The sequence below is a fragment of the Leopardus geoffroyi genome, chromosome A2, assembly GCF_018350155.1.
Source record: "Leopardus geoffroyi isolate Oge1 chromosome A2, O.geoffroyi_Oge1_pat1.0, whole genome shotgun sequence".
NCBI classification, from domain to species: Eukaryota; Metazoa; Chordata; class Mammalia; order Carnivora; family Felidae; genus Leopardus; species Leopardus geoffroyi.
In genome coordinates, this window is record NC_059331.1 from 40,672,810 (window position 1) to 40,687,784 (window position 14,975).

At 48.6% G+C, this 14,975-nt stretch overlaps 1 protein-coding gene across 2 annotated transcripts in view; it reads right to left on the minus strand.

Annotated features, from left to right (window-relative positions):
* Positions 1 to 14,975, minus strand: part of PDZRN3 (PDZ domain containing ring finger 3) — a 241,796-nt gene that overhangs the window by 45,687 nt on the left and 181,134 nt on the right. Inside the window, exon 1 of one of the 2 annotated variants that reach the window (XM_045493566.1) lies at positions 3,916 to 4,137. The exons of the other annotated variant lie outside the window; for it this stretch is intronic. Coding sequence (XP_045349522.1) covers positions 3,916 to 3,984 — 69 coding nt within the window. The 5' untranslated portion in view covers positions 3,985 to 4,137. Of the gene's footprint in view, positions 1 to 3,915; positions 4,138 to 14,975 lie in introns of those variants that run through there. 2 annotated transcript variants of the gene reach the window in all.

Consider the following 14,975-nt stretch of genomic DNA (forward strand, 5'->3'; position numbering starts at 1 on the left):
TGACCTGGCTGAAGTCAGACGCTTAACCGACTGCGCCACCCAGGCGCCCCTAAATGATCCATTCTTAAACGTGCCTGGGAAGGTGATGGGAACTCTGCTCTCGCCTGTGTCCACCACCCTCCCCTGGCATGAGGGGCCAGAGGCCCTGTCTCAAGCCTTCTCATTTGTAAGAGAACAGACCCAAGCGTCCCCAGGCTGAGAGAGGTGCCAAGCAGCACATGGCCGGCCCTGAGTGAGAACGCAGGGTCTCCGTGTGAGCTCCGCAAAGGTGAGCATGATTTTTAAAAACTAAGCTAAGCCTTCCGTATAATACAGGTGATCTCTTCACTGGTTTGGATAAAAATGATTTCTATAAGAGAAGAATTCAGACCTCGGAATCACAGCACAGACATTGCGGCCACCCCCATTTGTGTCTCCTTCGTGTCTCAGTTTATTTTGGAAACGGGGATAGTAATATCCCCAACCCCTTGGTGCTGCTGTGAGGATTTGATGGAGAAATGCACAGTCAGCACTTAGCAAAGTGCTGGTACATAGTAAGTGCTCAGCAAATAATCCTGTGGTTGCTGCAATGAACATCGCCGCAATTTTATCAGTATGTTTCCCTTGCCGTCTTGAAAATGTCCATGGAGACTTCAGTGAATGTATTAGTTATTACAATTTCTACTTTGAAGCCTAAGTCCCAAACAGAATTAATTCCTTACTGCCCAATCGAGTGAGCAAAGATCACTATTCTGCAGACTCTCTGGCTGACCTGAGACCTTAGAAGAGGTGGAGGGAATGGGCGTGATAACCCCTTCCGCTCCCCCTGGCCTCTATCTGAAAGCCCTCATCAAAGCATCTCTCCATACCCGCCTTCCCGTTGTCCTGAAAGGACACAGCTGTGGGGAGGGCTCATGCCTGGCCAGTGATGAGGTCTCTGGCACCAAGCCAACGGAGCCACAGATGTCTCCATCCCTGGTGACACTGCTCGCACACCCTTTGCCCATAACCAGGTGGCCAGTGTTAGCCAGGTTCTGGCCACAGCTCTAGAGCTCCCAGGCTCCCTAGCCCATCACCCCCCTGAACATGAGATATTCTGGGCAGTTAATCTATCCAAGTAGAAGAATGCCCCCCTTGATAGCCTGAAGGCATCTTTCTTTCCTGTTTCCCTCCTTTTCTTGGAAGCAGCCATGCTTCTGAGTGGTCCGAGATGGGGTACTTTTCCAGAGCAGGAAACAACTGCTAACTGAAACTTTAAAATGTCCCATAGGCACGGGCCCTGTCTTGACGCTCCCTGGTACTCTACAGTGACCGGGAAAGCACAAAGACTGCTATACCTCAACAGAAAGGGCAGGCAGGACACTTGTCTTGTACTGTCCTCAGAAGAACTGCAGACATCCCCTAATATCTCGGCGTATCCTGTAACGCAGGGCAGGCATCACTCATACGTGTGTGCTCTCCGCAGTGCCCTTTAACGACCAGGCAACTTCATGTGTTGCTGTTGTTTTTCTAATGTGATTAAAGGTACAATAAGGTATGTGTGCAACAAGAGGCAAAGCCATTGTTCTGCATCATTAAGCTCACAGCAGCCCCAAAAAGAAATTGTAGGCAGCTTGCCAAAGGCCCTAATGAAGAGCATCTCTTTGAATTATCTCTGGATGAGGAAAGGATCAAGTCTGAGCCCCAGAATATTTGATCCTCTTTGTGCTGCTGTTACGAGGGCTTACTGAAGCCAGACACACTGGACCTTCTGGAACTGTAATTTATGGAAACCTTAATTTCTCTGCTTTTAATAAGGCTTTGCATAATAAGAAGGGGAATGCAGTTATTAATTCCTGCAAGTGTTTTGTGAATTCCTTTATGCTATGGTTCAGGACTCGCAAAGAATAGGAGAAAGGGGATTTTACTTAGTTGGCACAAGGGTAATGGGTCCGAAAAGTAGTTTGAGTTTCCTGAAAATAAATCTGCATGGCTTCCTAAATTGCTGACAAAGTGTATTCCAGATGGAAGTCATTTATCAGCAATTTACTGCATGATGCGTTGGCCAGAAATATTTCCACATAAATTCACCTAGTAAAAACAAACAAACAGAATCCAGGCTCTTTCTTTTTGGGGGCCAAGGGGGAAAGAGCCCAAGTAATACAGGTGAATAAAGCACAAGTGAACACAGATTTGCAGGACACAGGGCAGGGTAACCGCATTGTGGAGGGGGCCAGTGTAATTAATACACCTACAGCAATGGATCCTAAATAATATTTTTGTGCATGATGACCAAAAGAAAAAAAATACCCAGCAAGTTATTAAGACTCCATTTTTATGCCTTATATTATATACACAGTAGTGAAAGTCTTCACCATAACCACCCTGGTGATGGTTCTGCTGTTCTGCGTGGTTTGCTTCTGAACGTCTGACTCACTGAGAACCGGGGACTTCGTGCTCATCGCACATGATAACCTGGCAAAATGTGGATTACAACATCACCATGTGATCACGCAAGGGATGGAGGGCAGATCTCCAGTGCCAAGGGCACTTTTGCCCAGGTTTCCAGTGTGCCCCCAGACTGCTTTCAAAGGACAGAAGAGTCCAGCGGAGTCCTGGGTGTGAAGTCGCAGGTCAGAAGTGTATGACCAACACTGATTTAAAATGCTCGTGTTTTGTAAGATATGTGCCCTCTGTATAAGGGGTGGTTGAGGGTGGGGGGCATGACCAAGCCCCCAAAGGTTTGACATTCTGTATGCTTCAGTGAAGACACACAGAGACAGAGACAGAGACAGACAGAGACACACACACACACACACACACACACACACACACACACACACACACACCTTTTCTTTACCCAGGGTCATTCTATCATTAGATTGTCCACAGAAGCAGCCTTGTTTCGCTGTGTCTTTTTAATGTTAAGCGCCCTCTGGTGGCCTGTGCAAAAATGGTGCCCAACTGCCGGCTAATCCAGTTCTATTTTTAAACTGTCTGGCTCTTTAAAGAATATGTTAATATGCGACTCAGTGTGATAAATTAAGGAATAAGCACCATTTTTTTCTGACCATAAAGACCTTATTCTAGCATTGTAATTTAAAAAAAAAAACCTTTTTAACAGGATTATAATTTTTAGATCAATGAAGAAAAATTGGAAAGATTTAGAATGATTGAAGGGGAAAATACTTAACTGCCAAGTCAGGTTACCAACAACACTATGAAAACCTCAAGGTTCAGGATAAAACTTGAATATCTAAAAATAAAACACTCCACACAAATGTCAGGTAAGTTATCTGGGTTATCCCTTACATGTCCTATTTCATCTCCACTGAAATTTCACGTGACTAATGATACAGAAGTTTCGAGAAGTCACCTGCTGTGGATGATGGCACCCAAGATCAAGCCACCTGCTCTTGAAGTTCTTAACATTTTCACAGAGCGAGGTACAGAAATGGCAAGAGTGAAGCATAAATGTGAACCACATGTCCCAGGACAAGAAGTTGCTCAAAGAATCAAGTCTGCGGTAGATGCCTGTGCTCTGCTGAAAGGCACGCCTTCTAACTATTTGTAAACAGAGACAAAACGGCACGGGCATTAATCATCATCCCCGTCTCTTCTCCAACTTGTTCAAAGGGTGACCACGCTTTGACCCTTCCCAAGACATTCGCTGACACTCCAGAGGGCAGTCACTTGTAAAGGAGCTTTGTGACAGGACTGCTGGAAAGACACTTTATGACTGTCAACATCTTTACATATTCAAATACAGGCACCTAAGGAAGTGCCCCTGGGAGGGAAATTACCCAAGAGATTTAACAGAGAATACAGAGAAAAGTCCGCAAGGCGGTCTCGGTCAGAATACAAGTACGCACCGGAATCCCTAATTCCTTTCCCAGAAGTTACCGGCTGCCAGGTGAGTGCCTGCCCACGCCCCCGGAATAAAAGGCAAAGCGTTACCTGGCAAACTTCATAGAGCAATTTGTACTGCTCCTCTTGCTTCTGCAGGCTGCACAAACTGCATCCCATGTTTAGAGGAACGTCAAAGGAAGGCTTCAGTACGCGCCAGCACCCGGGAAAAGCAGCGTCCTGCGTGCAGGCATGAAGGTATCCTCGGAGAGCCTCAGGTGCATCAGGCGGCTGCAACACTTCACATTGGCGTTGCTCTCCAAGGCTGAAAACAACTCTCTCCCCTTCCACGCTTCCCCTCCTTCCCTCGCAGCGTGCACACACACACACACACAGACACACGCACGCACGCACACACACACACACATACACACACACCACTCCCTCCTCTGAGGGACTCTGGCAGCTGGATTGTGGTCCAATGCACACACTATATAGACTGCTGCTCATGCATATTAATCAGCTCTCATTGACTATTCATAACAGACAATGATACAGAAGCTATAATTGCCAACTATGACAGTTGAAATTTCTCTAATTAACAAGCAAGTGCTCCAGTGGTAGGGAATAATAAAAGACACTAACAATTTTGTAAGCCATTTTCTGGCAGTTACAAATAAACATGACTGCATTTTTAGCAAGGTCTCTTAGGAAAAACCCTAACGCATTTAAGCTAAGTAGAAATTCATTTTTAAATATATCATAAAATTTCTGATGATATAAAATGTATTTAATGCTGCAGATAATGATGGCATATAAACGAGTTTTGTGGAATGCACATGTTTTGAATAATATTCGTATAATATTTAGTGCTTTCCCAAGTTGCAGGAAAAATCTGCCACATATGAATAAAATATAAAAATTTAAATTGCAAGGTATATATGTGTGTATGCAAAGTAACCCGGGGGTTGTAAGGAGACAGGCTGCCCTAAAGGTGAGCAAGCAGATAATCACTGCTAAAGTGCATTTGCAGTTCCCAAAGCAGAAAGTTATTTGTTACAGGGCTGCCCAGCTCACTGGAAGGAAGAGAAGCAGCCAGCTTCGTGCCATCTCTTCAGCTATGCAGACGCTGGCAGATTCCTCGGAGCTCATGCCACTGAGCTAACTGTCCCTGTCTACTACAGATCTGTGTCTGATATTCCGTGTCTGCCTAGACTTAACCCCCTTCTGCTCTGTGCTGTGTGTCTAGAAAGCAGGGAGTTGCAATTACACATGGAAGGTGAGGACCGGCCGCCTTTAAGAACTGATTCCTCTACCTTGCCTCTTGTTTCCCTTCATCCAGCCTCTGACCCACTAAGTTGGATGGCTTTACAAACAACAACTTTCTTTTCTCAAATGACTACCCCACCACCTCAATGAAATGCAGAGGTAATATTTTTTCAGCCCAAATCATTCACGATTAAAAATCTCACCACTGTTTCCAAACCCTCACCCCAACTCCATGTTATAAAGGTTGAACTGTCTCCCAGGAGGACTCCCACATCCTGTCAAGATGCATCACAGGGACTGAAGAATAATGCTCCCTTTCTCTGGGAGTCCAGACACACCTGGGATGTGAGTAAAACAGTAAATAAAATCCCACCTGGGCTGGTGGCCAGCAGATACATCTGGTCCCATTTCTCGGACCCAGAAGATGAGGCATGGCAACTTGTCACAGATGAGCTAATAGTCCCGGCTTTTGCTGGAGGGGGAGGAAGGGAACCTCCATCTCAGACCCACACCTGGTGTCACTATCGTGGCTAGAGCCAACAGCTGAGGCGTGCCACCAGGGAAAAGAAGCCACAGATGGCGCTGGGCAGCGGCAGTGACCTCTGACTTGCTCTGATGTTGAGAAGGGCCGTTTGGATCCATGAGCAAGTTACTGAGGGCTCGGTTTCCTGATCTCTAAAGAGCTAGGCAACAAAGTACCTTGCAGAGTTTTGTTGGAACGATGTAAGAAAACACAAGCTGTCAAGCCAAAACCAGAGGTCATGCTTGTCCACTGCCCTCACCCAGAGCCTTCCATCTGTAGTTCTGCTCTCTTGTAACCCAAGTGAGATCTCAATTCCTTCCACTTCCATTTACCGTCCACTCCACCTGGACGATGCTAAGACCCGCCCCATGCACCTTCTGCTTCCTCTCTTGCCTACCCACGGGGTATCCGCCATAAGGCTGCCAGGTCGGTCTTTATAAAGCAGAAACACGATCACTTTTTTTCCTTAAAAATGCTGCTATGACTTCTCGTCAAACCCGGATTAGAGTCACATTCTTCACAGGGCTTCCCATACCCTGTAAACTCCGGTCTTTGTCCATCGGTTTCTATTATCTACTGGTGCTCACTTCACTCCCAGCAAGCCACGTCCTTCCTCAGGGCTCCCTCCGCCAGAATGCCCCTCCCTTCTTCTTCCTACCCACTCAGCACCCCCATCTCGGCTCAAATGAAGCCTCGTTAGGAAAGCCTTTGTTGGGGTACCTGGCATGAATTTATTTCTCAATCCTCCAAATTACTGTTATATCACCCCATTCACTTCCTCAGTCTTCCTGTTCATTCAGGCTGTTTGTTGTTGCTGTGTCCTTGGGTAAGAACGTCGGCCTCGTGAGGGCAGGGAACTGTGTCTGCATCTCCCCGGGGCTCAGCCCTGTGCAGGCACTGGGACAACACCTGTCCTTTGGTTGAAAGAGCACATGAAGACGGATGCCTCACAAACCCGTGCCCTGTAGGGTAAACCGGAAGTACCCTATACAGAGGTCAAGAGGGAGCTTGGTTTTCCTCCCCCAAAGCTGTGGACCATTAGGTCATTTTGTGGTAAGCTGTTGTGTGTCACAGTAGCTTATACCCACCTTTTTTCCTGCACGTCCCCAGAAAAATAGACAAATGGGCTCCAGCTCAATGGATAAGGAACTGACGCAAACCCTTTTAGTCTTTGTTACAAAACTTTCCAACCTTGTTCAGAAGCGAATTTTATCACATATTGCCCTGTGCTTCAGAAATGTTTCTCAAACTTCTGGGTCTTAGGAAGCCTTCACACTCTTAAAAATTATTGACAACGTTGAAGGGCTGCTGTTTATTTGGGTTACACCTATTGATGTTTACAATGTTAGAAATGATCAGAAATTTTAAAATGCCGATTCCTTCATTTAAAATAGCACTAAGAAACCCATTACATATTAACATAACTAACATTTTTATGAAAAAATTACTGTATTTTCCAAAACCAAAAGAATTTTGCAGGAAGAATGGCATTGTTTTACATTTTCACAAAGCCCTCTATGTCTAACTTAATTGAAGACAGCTGGTCTTTCACTTCTGCATTCAGTCATTTCTGCTGTGTGATGGCTTCAAGAAAACTCTACTGGACTGTACATGCAGGAAAGAATGAGAGCAAAAGAAAAAAATAACATCTTGATGTTTATCAAACTCTTGATGTTTATGAACATAGTTTTGACCCCACAGACCTCCTGAAATAGTTCCTAGGTGACAGTATTGAGAATTGCCACTCTAGAAAGACACATCTGTGAGCTAGGAGTCCAAGACTCTCACGCTTGGGGGCACCTGGGTGGCTCAGGCAGCTAAGCCCTGACTTGGCTCAGGTCCTGATCTCACAGTTTATGAGTTCAAGCCCCACATCTGGCTCTCTGCTGTCAGTGCAGAGCCTGCTTCAGATCCTCTGCCCACTGACCCCCCCCACCCCTACCCCCGCTCCCAAAAATAAATAAACATTAAAAAAAAAAGAGCATCATGCTTGGGGGCGGGCAGAAGAGCGGAAGGGATACTAATTCAAAGGCAACTCATGGTTGGTTTTCCACTCTTACGATCAATTACATAGTATTTGGATTCAAGAATGAAAAACACTTGTACCCATTATGCCTAAAACAGGACTTACCAAAGCGATTATTTGCCGTAGCTATGCCCCTTCCTTTGTACAACCATCTAGAATAGTTTCATTTGCAACATGTTGCTTTCACGGAGTAAGAAACACAACGGTGTAAAAGGAGGTTCACCGGTACTGTGATACAAACCAAGGCATTTCATACCGCGGATCCAAGAGGCACAGATCTTAGAGACAGGAAGTTCTTTACAACAGACCTGTTTCTGAGAGAACGGCTGTCCCAGTAAAAATGAAAAACTAGTTGGCGACAGAGAGACGCACATTGTTTGACGAAGATGCTGAATGTCCTTTTCAAGTCGGTAATCCCATCATCGGAAAACGCGTCACAGGCTCACCCGCGCACGCAGCACCCTCGGGTGCTCTGTGCGCTCAGCCGCCTCCTCCTGCCTTCACAGGGATGAAAAATACAGTGCAAAGAAGGGTCACCGAGGACCACGGAGACACAGACAGAAGAGGCACATACAGTAAGGGCCGAGGGTGCCCAGGGAATAGCTTGTATAATCATTCTCTGAACTTCCTAAAGTCATCAGGGATGCCGTGAGAGTCAGCAGATGGACGGGAGAACTTACGTTCACTTGACTGTGGAAACAACTATCTCGTTCAAACACATTCCTCCAGCACACAGACTGCGGTGCCTGTATGTCCGATACCTGTCATTTGACCTTCCTGGTTTTTCCTGATGGATGATGAACACAGGTGTCCTCAAACCAGAGTTTCAGTCAGAGGGAATATTCTTCTGGGAAGAGCAATGACAAAAACCAAGTGGGAAGATGGACCCAAGTTCATCAAGTTCTCAAGAGAGAAGCAGAGTCTCTTTGGGGGTCCGCACCAGCGGGCTGTGGAGCCAATGTCACGTCCCTCAACTCTCTCAGAGACCCGCCCGATGGCTCTGCCTTTCCTTAAGCTCTTTTCAGCCTTCTTCTGGATCGTGACGATTCATTAACTTGGTTTCTTCCTGCTTTGAATCTCACTCTCCTTTCAATTCCTACTGTACAATGCAGCTACACACACACACACACACACACACACACACACACACACAGCTGATAAACCACCGAGCTCAAGGCATAAACCAAGCTCCCAAGCATGCGGATCTCACCCATTCTGCTCTGCCCGGCCTCCCCTGTCTACTGTCTAGCAGCACTTCCTGCATTAGGGTCCTTCGCACCTCATGTCTGTGCACATGGTGGGCCCTCGGCTTGCACCACTAGCTCCAGAGCCTTCGGTGTGCCCCTTAAATCTGCCCCCCTCTACCCCTGCAACGGGGGCCCTTAGCACTTTTGCGGCTTCCTTTGGGCACGCTTCACACTGTGTGGTCCTTCTGTGTTTACATCTCTCTTCCTCACTGGGGAAGACCAGGCCTAATTCAGCTATGGATGCCCACCCCTCCCCCCAACCCCAGGGGTTCAATACGTATCTCATGAATTAATTCAGCATCTGATATTCACTAAGTACCCCCTCAGGTATGAGGCACCTCCCTGAGTTCTGAGAACACAGGAGTGACCAAAATGGGCACAGAATCCAACTCTCACAAGAAGATCAAGGCCATAAAGCTCAGCCTTTTATGCCTGCTATGGTCTGGATGTTGTGTCGCCTGCCAATTAATGTTGAAATCCTCATGTCCAGGGTGATGGCATTAGGAGGTGGGGTCCTCGGGAAGTGCTTAGTTGATGAGGTAAGGGAGAGCTCATGAACAGGGTTAATATTCTTGTAAAAGAGACCCCACAGAGCTTCCAGTCCTTTCTGCAGGGGGATGATACAACGGCATCTGTGACTTCGAAGGAAGCCCTCAGCCAGACGGGCTGCCCTCTGATCTTGAACTTCCAGCCTCCAGAGCTGTGAGCAATACATTTTGGCCGTTCATAAGCCACAGGATCGACGCTGTTCTGTTATGCAGCCCAAACGGACTGAGATTCTACCTTTTGTGGGATCAAAGTTGTCCCTATGAGCCTGGTAAACCGAGTCATGGCCAGAGATTCAAATCCACCACGGGCTGAGGAAACAGTTTTGTGTCTTTTCGTTAACCTTCCCCTTTGCTGGGGGTGGTGTTTCAGTAGCCTGTCTGAACCACGTTTAGTGCTTGAACGAGGAGTAAGAGCCGCGAGAAAGCCAAGTGTGGATGAGAATCACATCACCAGTGCGAACAAAAAAAGCAGCCGCAAAGAGGTTAGAACACACAAACGCACGAACATCACAGGAGCTGAAACCACACGGAACAGCAGCTCTAAGTGCAATTTTGTTTCTGAAAAGCCCTCTAAGCTCAGAACATCTGCGCAGGACCTCAGCTCCTATTTTTATAAACCAGAGCACGTCCTCCCTTTGGAGTGAGGTGATGCTGTCCGGAGGGCATCTGCTGGGCTCCAGGGACCCGAGGAACACCCTGGCCGCCGGCCACCGACAGCTCTGCCATTTTCCCTCGAGGCAGTCGGGAGCCAAGGCGCACACAAAGCCTTGGGAGGGGCCGACGAGGCCAGGGCGAGGGCCACCTGCTGCACCCACCCACGGCCACCGTTCAAACACCACGCGGGCGGACGAGCGCCGGCCACCAGGAGCTGCTTCCCGAACCCCAAAACATGCCACTGGACAAGCCACCAGAGCAACAGGGATCCGTCATGGGGAGGCTGGGACACGCGTATTTTTGTGGAAGGTAGCCAGGGGAAAAGAGCTCCAACAGGCCTCAGCTTCGACAGAAAATTCAAGTTTCCCGGCGGGCGTTAAGCCTTGGGGACACCCCAGTGGATGCTTTTGTTCCTTGAAGACCCCGCGGCACGCTGTGTCCCCGCTGGTGCTTGCCACCGGAAGTGAGTGCGTGCCTCCATTTCCCCAGCTAGAGCTGAGATTCCTGGAGGGTGGACTCCTGACTGAGTCATCTCTATGACCCCTGAAATGCCTAGAACAATATCCAAACCCTCTCCAGACTGAGTTCCTCACACAAAAGAGGGAGCACACCCTTGGCCGTGGCTCAGGGAGTCCGGTGAGGAAGCGAGGGTAAAGGGTCAACCTAGTCCAGCCCAGAAGAACAACTCGCGGGGTATAGGAAGGACGTTCACAACCTCCTGGGACCTTGGGTTTCCCCATCCTGCAGTGTGGCACCCACCCCCCAAACCAGGACGATGGAGGCCTCCCTCCACACACTTATTCTAGAAAGCCTGTAAAACTTCTGTGAACACAGCCTGAGGGTGTACCATAAGCCAAAAAGGAAGTGACAAACCTGGGGAGCCCAAACCCTTCCAGAATGTTCTAGAGCAGGGGGTGGGGAACTTCTACCACAAAGAGCCAGAGAGTAAGTATTTTACATTTTGTGGGCCAAGAGAGGAAATCGAGGACACTACGTAGGAACCACTTTACAGTGTAGAAAACACTCCTCATCGGCAGGCCGTGTGTACACAGGCTGAGGGATGGATTTGGACTCTGAACCAAAATTTGCCCACCAGACTGTCACAGTCTGAGCAAAGAGCTCATTTTGTCTGTGTAACACGATGAGGCACTGCTCCCTCCTCTCCCCGTGTCATGAGGAGAAAACTGAGGGGCAGGCAGGCAAGGTGACTGACCCACGCACACACGGTGGGTAAGGGCAGAGACGAGACCCAGATTCAGACTGGGTAACCCCCAAGCCCGCAAGCTGCTGCACATCCCTTTGTTTCACACAACCTACCGTGTTCGTTACGAACACTGGTGCAGGCAAAGAGGCTCTAAAAGCCAGGTCCCTGGTGGGAAAAGTAGGAGGAGCTGCAGAAAAAACTCTAAGTCACACAACGTATTCACGCTGATACTGACCGAAACCCAAAATCTGTAAGTAACTGGCCTGCCTTTTGCTGCAATGGCGATGTGTCTCTGTCTCGTGCTGGGTATTAGTTTCCTTTTTGATGTTTACAACCACCCAGCAGCCTGACACCAGGTGTCCCTCCTGAGGCCGGGGCCTGGGAAACGTGTCAGGTCCTCCCGGAGCCTCTTTGCCCGCATAAAAGTGACAGACTCCTCAAAGGCTACATTCTGAACACCATGAGGCGTGAACAATTTTGTAGCTCTGTGACCAAGCTCCCGGCGACCCTGGGGGTTGTCTCAGGCCTGCTGCGAACCACGCAAGTCTGTTCCAACCACTGGATGTGGGATTCCTGACAGCAGGAAAGAGGATTCCAGGCCTGGAGTATAGGCAGGAGATGGAAGAGAAAGAGACGTGACAGAGACAGGTGTGTGAACACAGGGAAGACGACTGGAGAGGACTTCAGGACAGGATCTGGGGGAATTAAGTTGGGGACACGCACATCCTTCAAAGTCCTGATCCTTCAAAGTCCAGGCTCAGCTTTGTGGAGACTGAACGCGGGTGACTGAGAAGAGACAGCAAGCGACAGGACCACACCGCCAGGATGAAGGACACTGGACAAGAGGGAGGAGGGAGAGATTTGGAACTCACATGGCAAGAGCACCAACTGCGTTACTGTGGATTCACAGAAATGACTAGAACAACAGGCTGGGAGAGAAGTACATAAAGGGACAACTGAAGGGGACCAAACCTTGGAGGGAAAGAGGAGAAGAGGGGACTTCACCTCAGTATGTTACAGGTCACAGACTGTAGGCTGGACCCATGCAACATCTTCAACGTTTTGGGTGAGGTGCTAAGCAAAAAACAAAATCCCGAAGTTTCACCTAAAACGTGTAGTTTCTTTGTCAACTTTAGATAAACCCCCCAAATCTGATACACGGGTGGCAAACGTGTGCCCCTTGAGATGGGGGGGGGGGTGCTCTGTGGTCCCCACTTCCCCCGTGGGCCTCCTCACTGGCCGGTTTAAGTGGCCGTGGCAATACAGTAAGATAGAAAGCATAAGCGGTGGGCGTGAGCCCGCGGGTGGAGACTGCAGGCTGGGCTCCTCCGCCCGCAGGGAGGAGGCAGCGCGCCCCGACGCGGGTGTGCTGGTGTCGTGAGCTCACCTGGGAGGGGGCGTGGGAACCAGGCTGCTCCCAGCTCACCAGCTCTGGCCGGGCTGCTACGAGGAAAGCAGCGGCCAGACTCCGTGCTACAGGTAGAAATAAAAGCCTCGCTTCATACCTACCACCAGTGATTCACACCTTCGTACTAATTGCCTGCTCTGAGCCAGACACTGTGTAGGGATGAACGAGAAACATAAAACCCCCGCCCTCAGGGAAGAGCCACCTTGCGTCTGACCTGTGGCTACCCCAGGACTATCGCAGCTCTAAGTTCAAGGATGGCGCCCAGGTGTCAAACATCGACAATCCCAGTAGGTCGACCTTGGCCTGGGTAACTTTCCTCGTCGCCCCTTCCCACTGGGAGGTGGCAGGTCGGAGGGAGGAATCTTCCCATTTCTATGCTGGTCCATTCCAAATTTCCAGCCATGGGGGATCACCATTTTTGATAGATGGCCCCAACACAATGTACTTCGTATTTTTCTTTAAAGCTACTCCCTTGTTGGGGCGCCTGGGTGGCTCAGTCGGTTAAGCATCTGACTTCGGCTCAGGTCATGATCTTGTGGTTTTTGAGTTCGAGCCCCATGTCGGGCTCTGTGCTGACAGCTCAGAGCCAGGAGCCTGCTTTGGATTCTGTGTCTCTGTCTCTCTCTGCACCTTCCCCACTTGCACGTGCACGCATGCTGTCTCTATCAAAAGTAAATAAAATGTAAAAAAAAAAAAAAAATTTTTTTAAAGCTACTCCCTTGGTTTTATTTAAATAAAGTGTTTTTGAAAACAAATTGATATCTACGGTACATGGGAAACCATTTTCATCTACCGTGTATAAAAATTACCACAAAAATAATCAGGAATTTAAACACAGAAAAGGGGCTCATTCCTGTACCACACAAGATCTTCTATCCCGCCATGTTTAACATGTTTTTGGAATGAACATCCACTTGGCACTGAATTTCAGCCACACCATGACGTTTCCCATGCCTGTTTTGCCAGTCTTCTCTGTCTCCAACTGTCCCTCCTATGCTTGGGTCTGTTTTATGACACCCCCAATTCTTCCAACTCTACTCTCCTTTTATTGAGCCTGTTAGCTCTACCTAGAACACCCTCTGCATACTCTGCTTCCTGAAATTTGAATTCCGAGCTTTTAAATCCCATTCACATTAAAGCCAACCCCAATTTCACCCAACAGAATTCACCTAGGTGAATTCGCCTAGAATTCTAGACGCTAGGTGCTGGGCTACAGCTTTGCTGCAATCTGCTGTTTGCTAGTTTCTTGGGGGCACGTCTTTCTGTCTTCCTAACCATTCAAACCAACAAACATCATGCTAAGTGTTCGCAATGGAATGGTGACTCCAACCAGCTTCTTCCTTCTAAGGGGAAAGCTGCAAGTTCCTAAAGACAGAAACCCCACAGTGTTTTATGACTAATAAATAGCTTCATTACAGTGATTCATCAATAAGCAGGTATTTACCAAGCATCTGAACTGCACATTGTACCTACTGAGGGAACAGAGAAAAACTGTGAAACCTTGTCTTTATATTCAAAGAGCTGACACCCTCCTCTGGAAGACAGGACTGAACTATTAAGGGGGAAGGGAAACTCTGAGCCGAGGTTGAGGAGAACAAGACCATTGCTCCTAATGGCCCCCATGAGATAATTATAACAAAGCTCCTCGGGGCCATGCTGCTGGCTCTGCTGTAATTAAGACAGCCTCTGCGGAGGAGGCAGGGTCTGAGCTGGTAGTACAAGATGGAGGGAATCTGGACGAGGGAAATAACCCGGGTGGTGTGGTGTGTGCGGAACAGCAAGGGAGAGAGCCTGCTAGGTGGAGACGATGCAGGATGTACGGGCCATGGTGGGAAGTCCAGGGGAATGATGGTCTTGAGGACACATAAAAGGTGGGACAGAAGCCCCGCCTGAGGAAGCGGTCTGGGACTGGTGTATATGCTGGCGGGAAGAGGGGAAAGTATAAAATGGCCAGAGGGTGACACAGGGTAGAGGCAGGGACGGTGAGAAAGGGCCCCAGACCCTTAATCCGAACTGGGTGACCTAATGGGCAAACTATTCGGTACTTTTCTTGGTGGACGCCAGGTTGAACTACTTCCAAAAGCGGGTCAGGGAAATGCAGCTTCTGCGTTTGAACGTGGGCCAGCCTCTAGGACTTAGGACCAACCCCTGCCGTAGACTGTTTTTTTCCGACAGCTTGCAACTGAGCCAGAGGCTCCTGCGCTGTTCATGTCTGAAGGAATTTGCGGTACAGGAAAGGCGCGAGCTGGATGGAGGGCTTGGGCGCTAACGGGGAGCTAATTCTTTATTTTA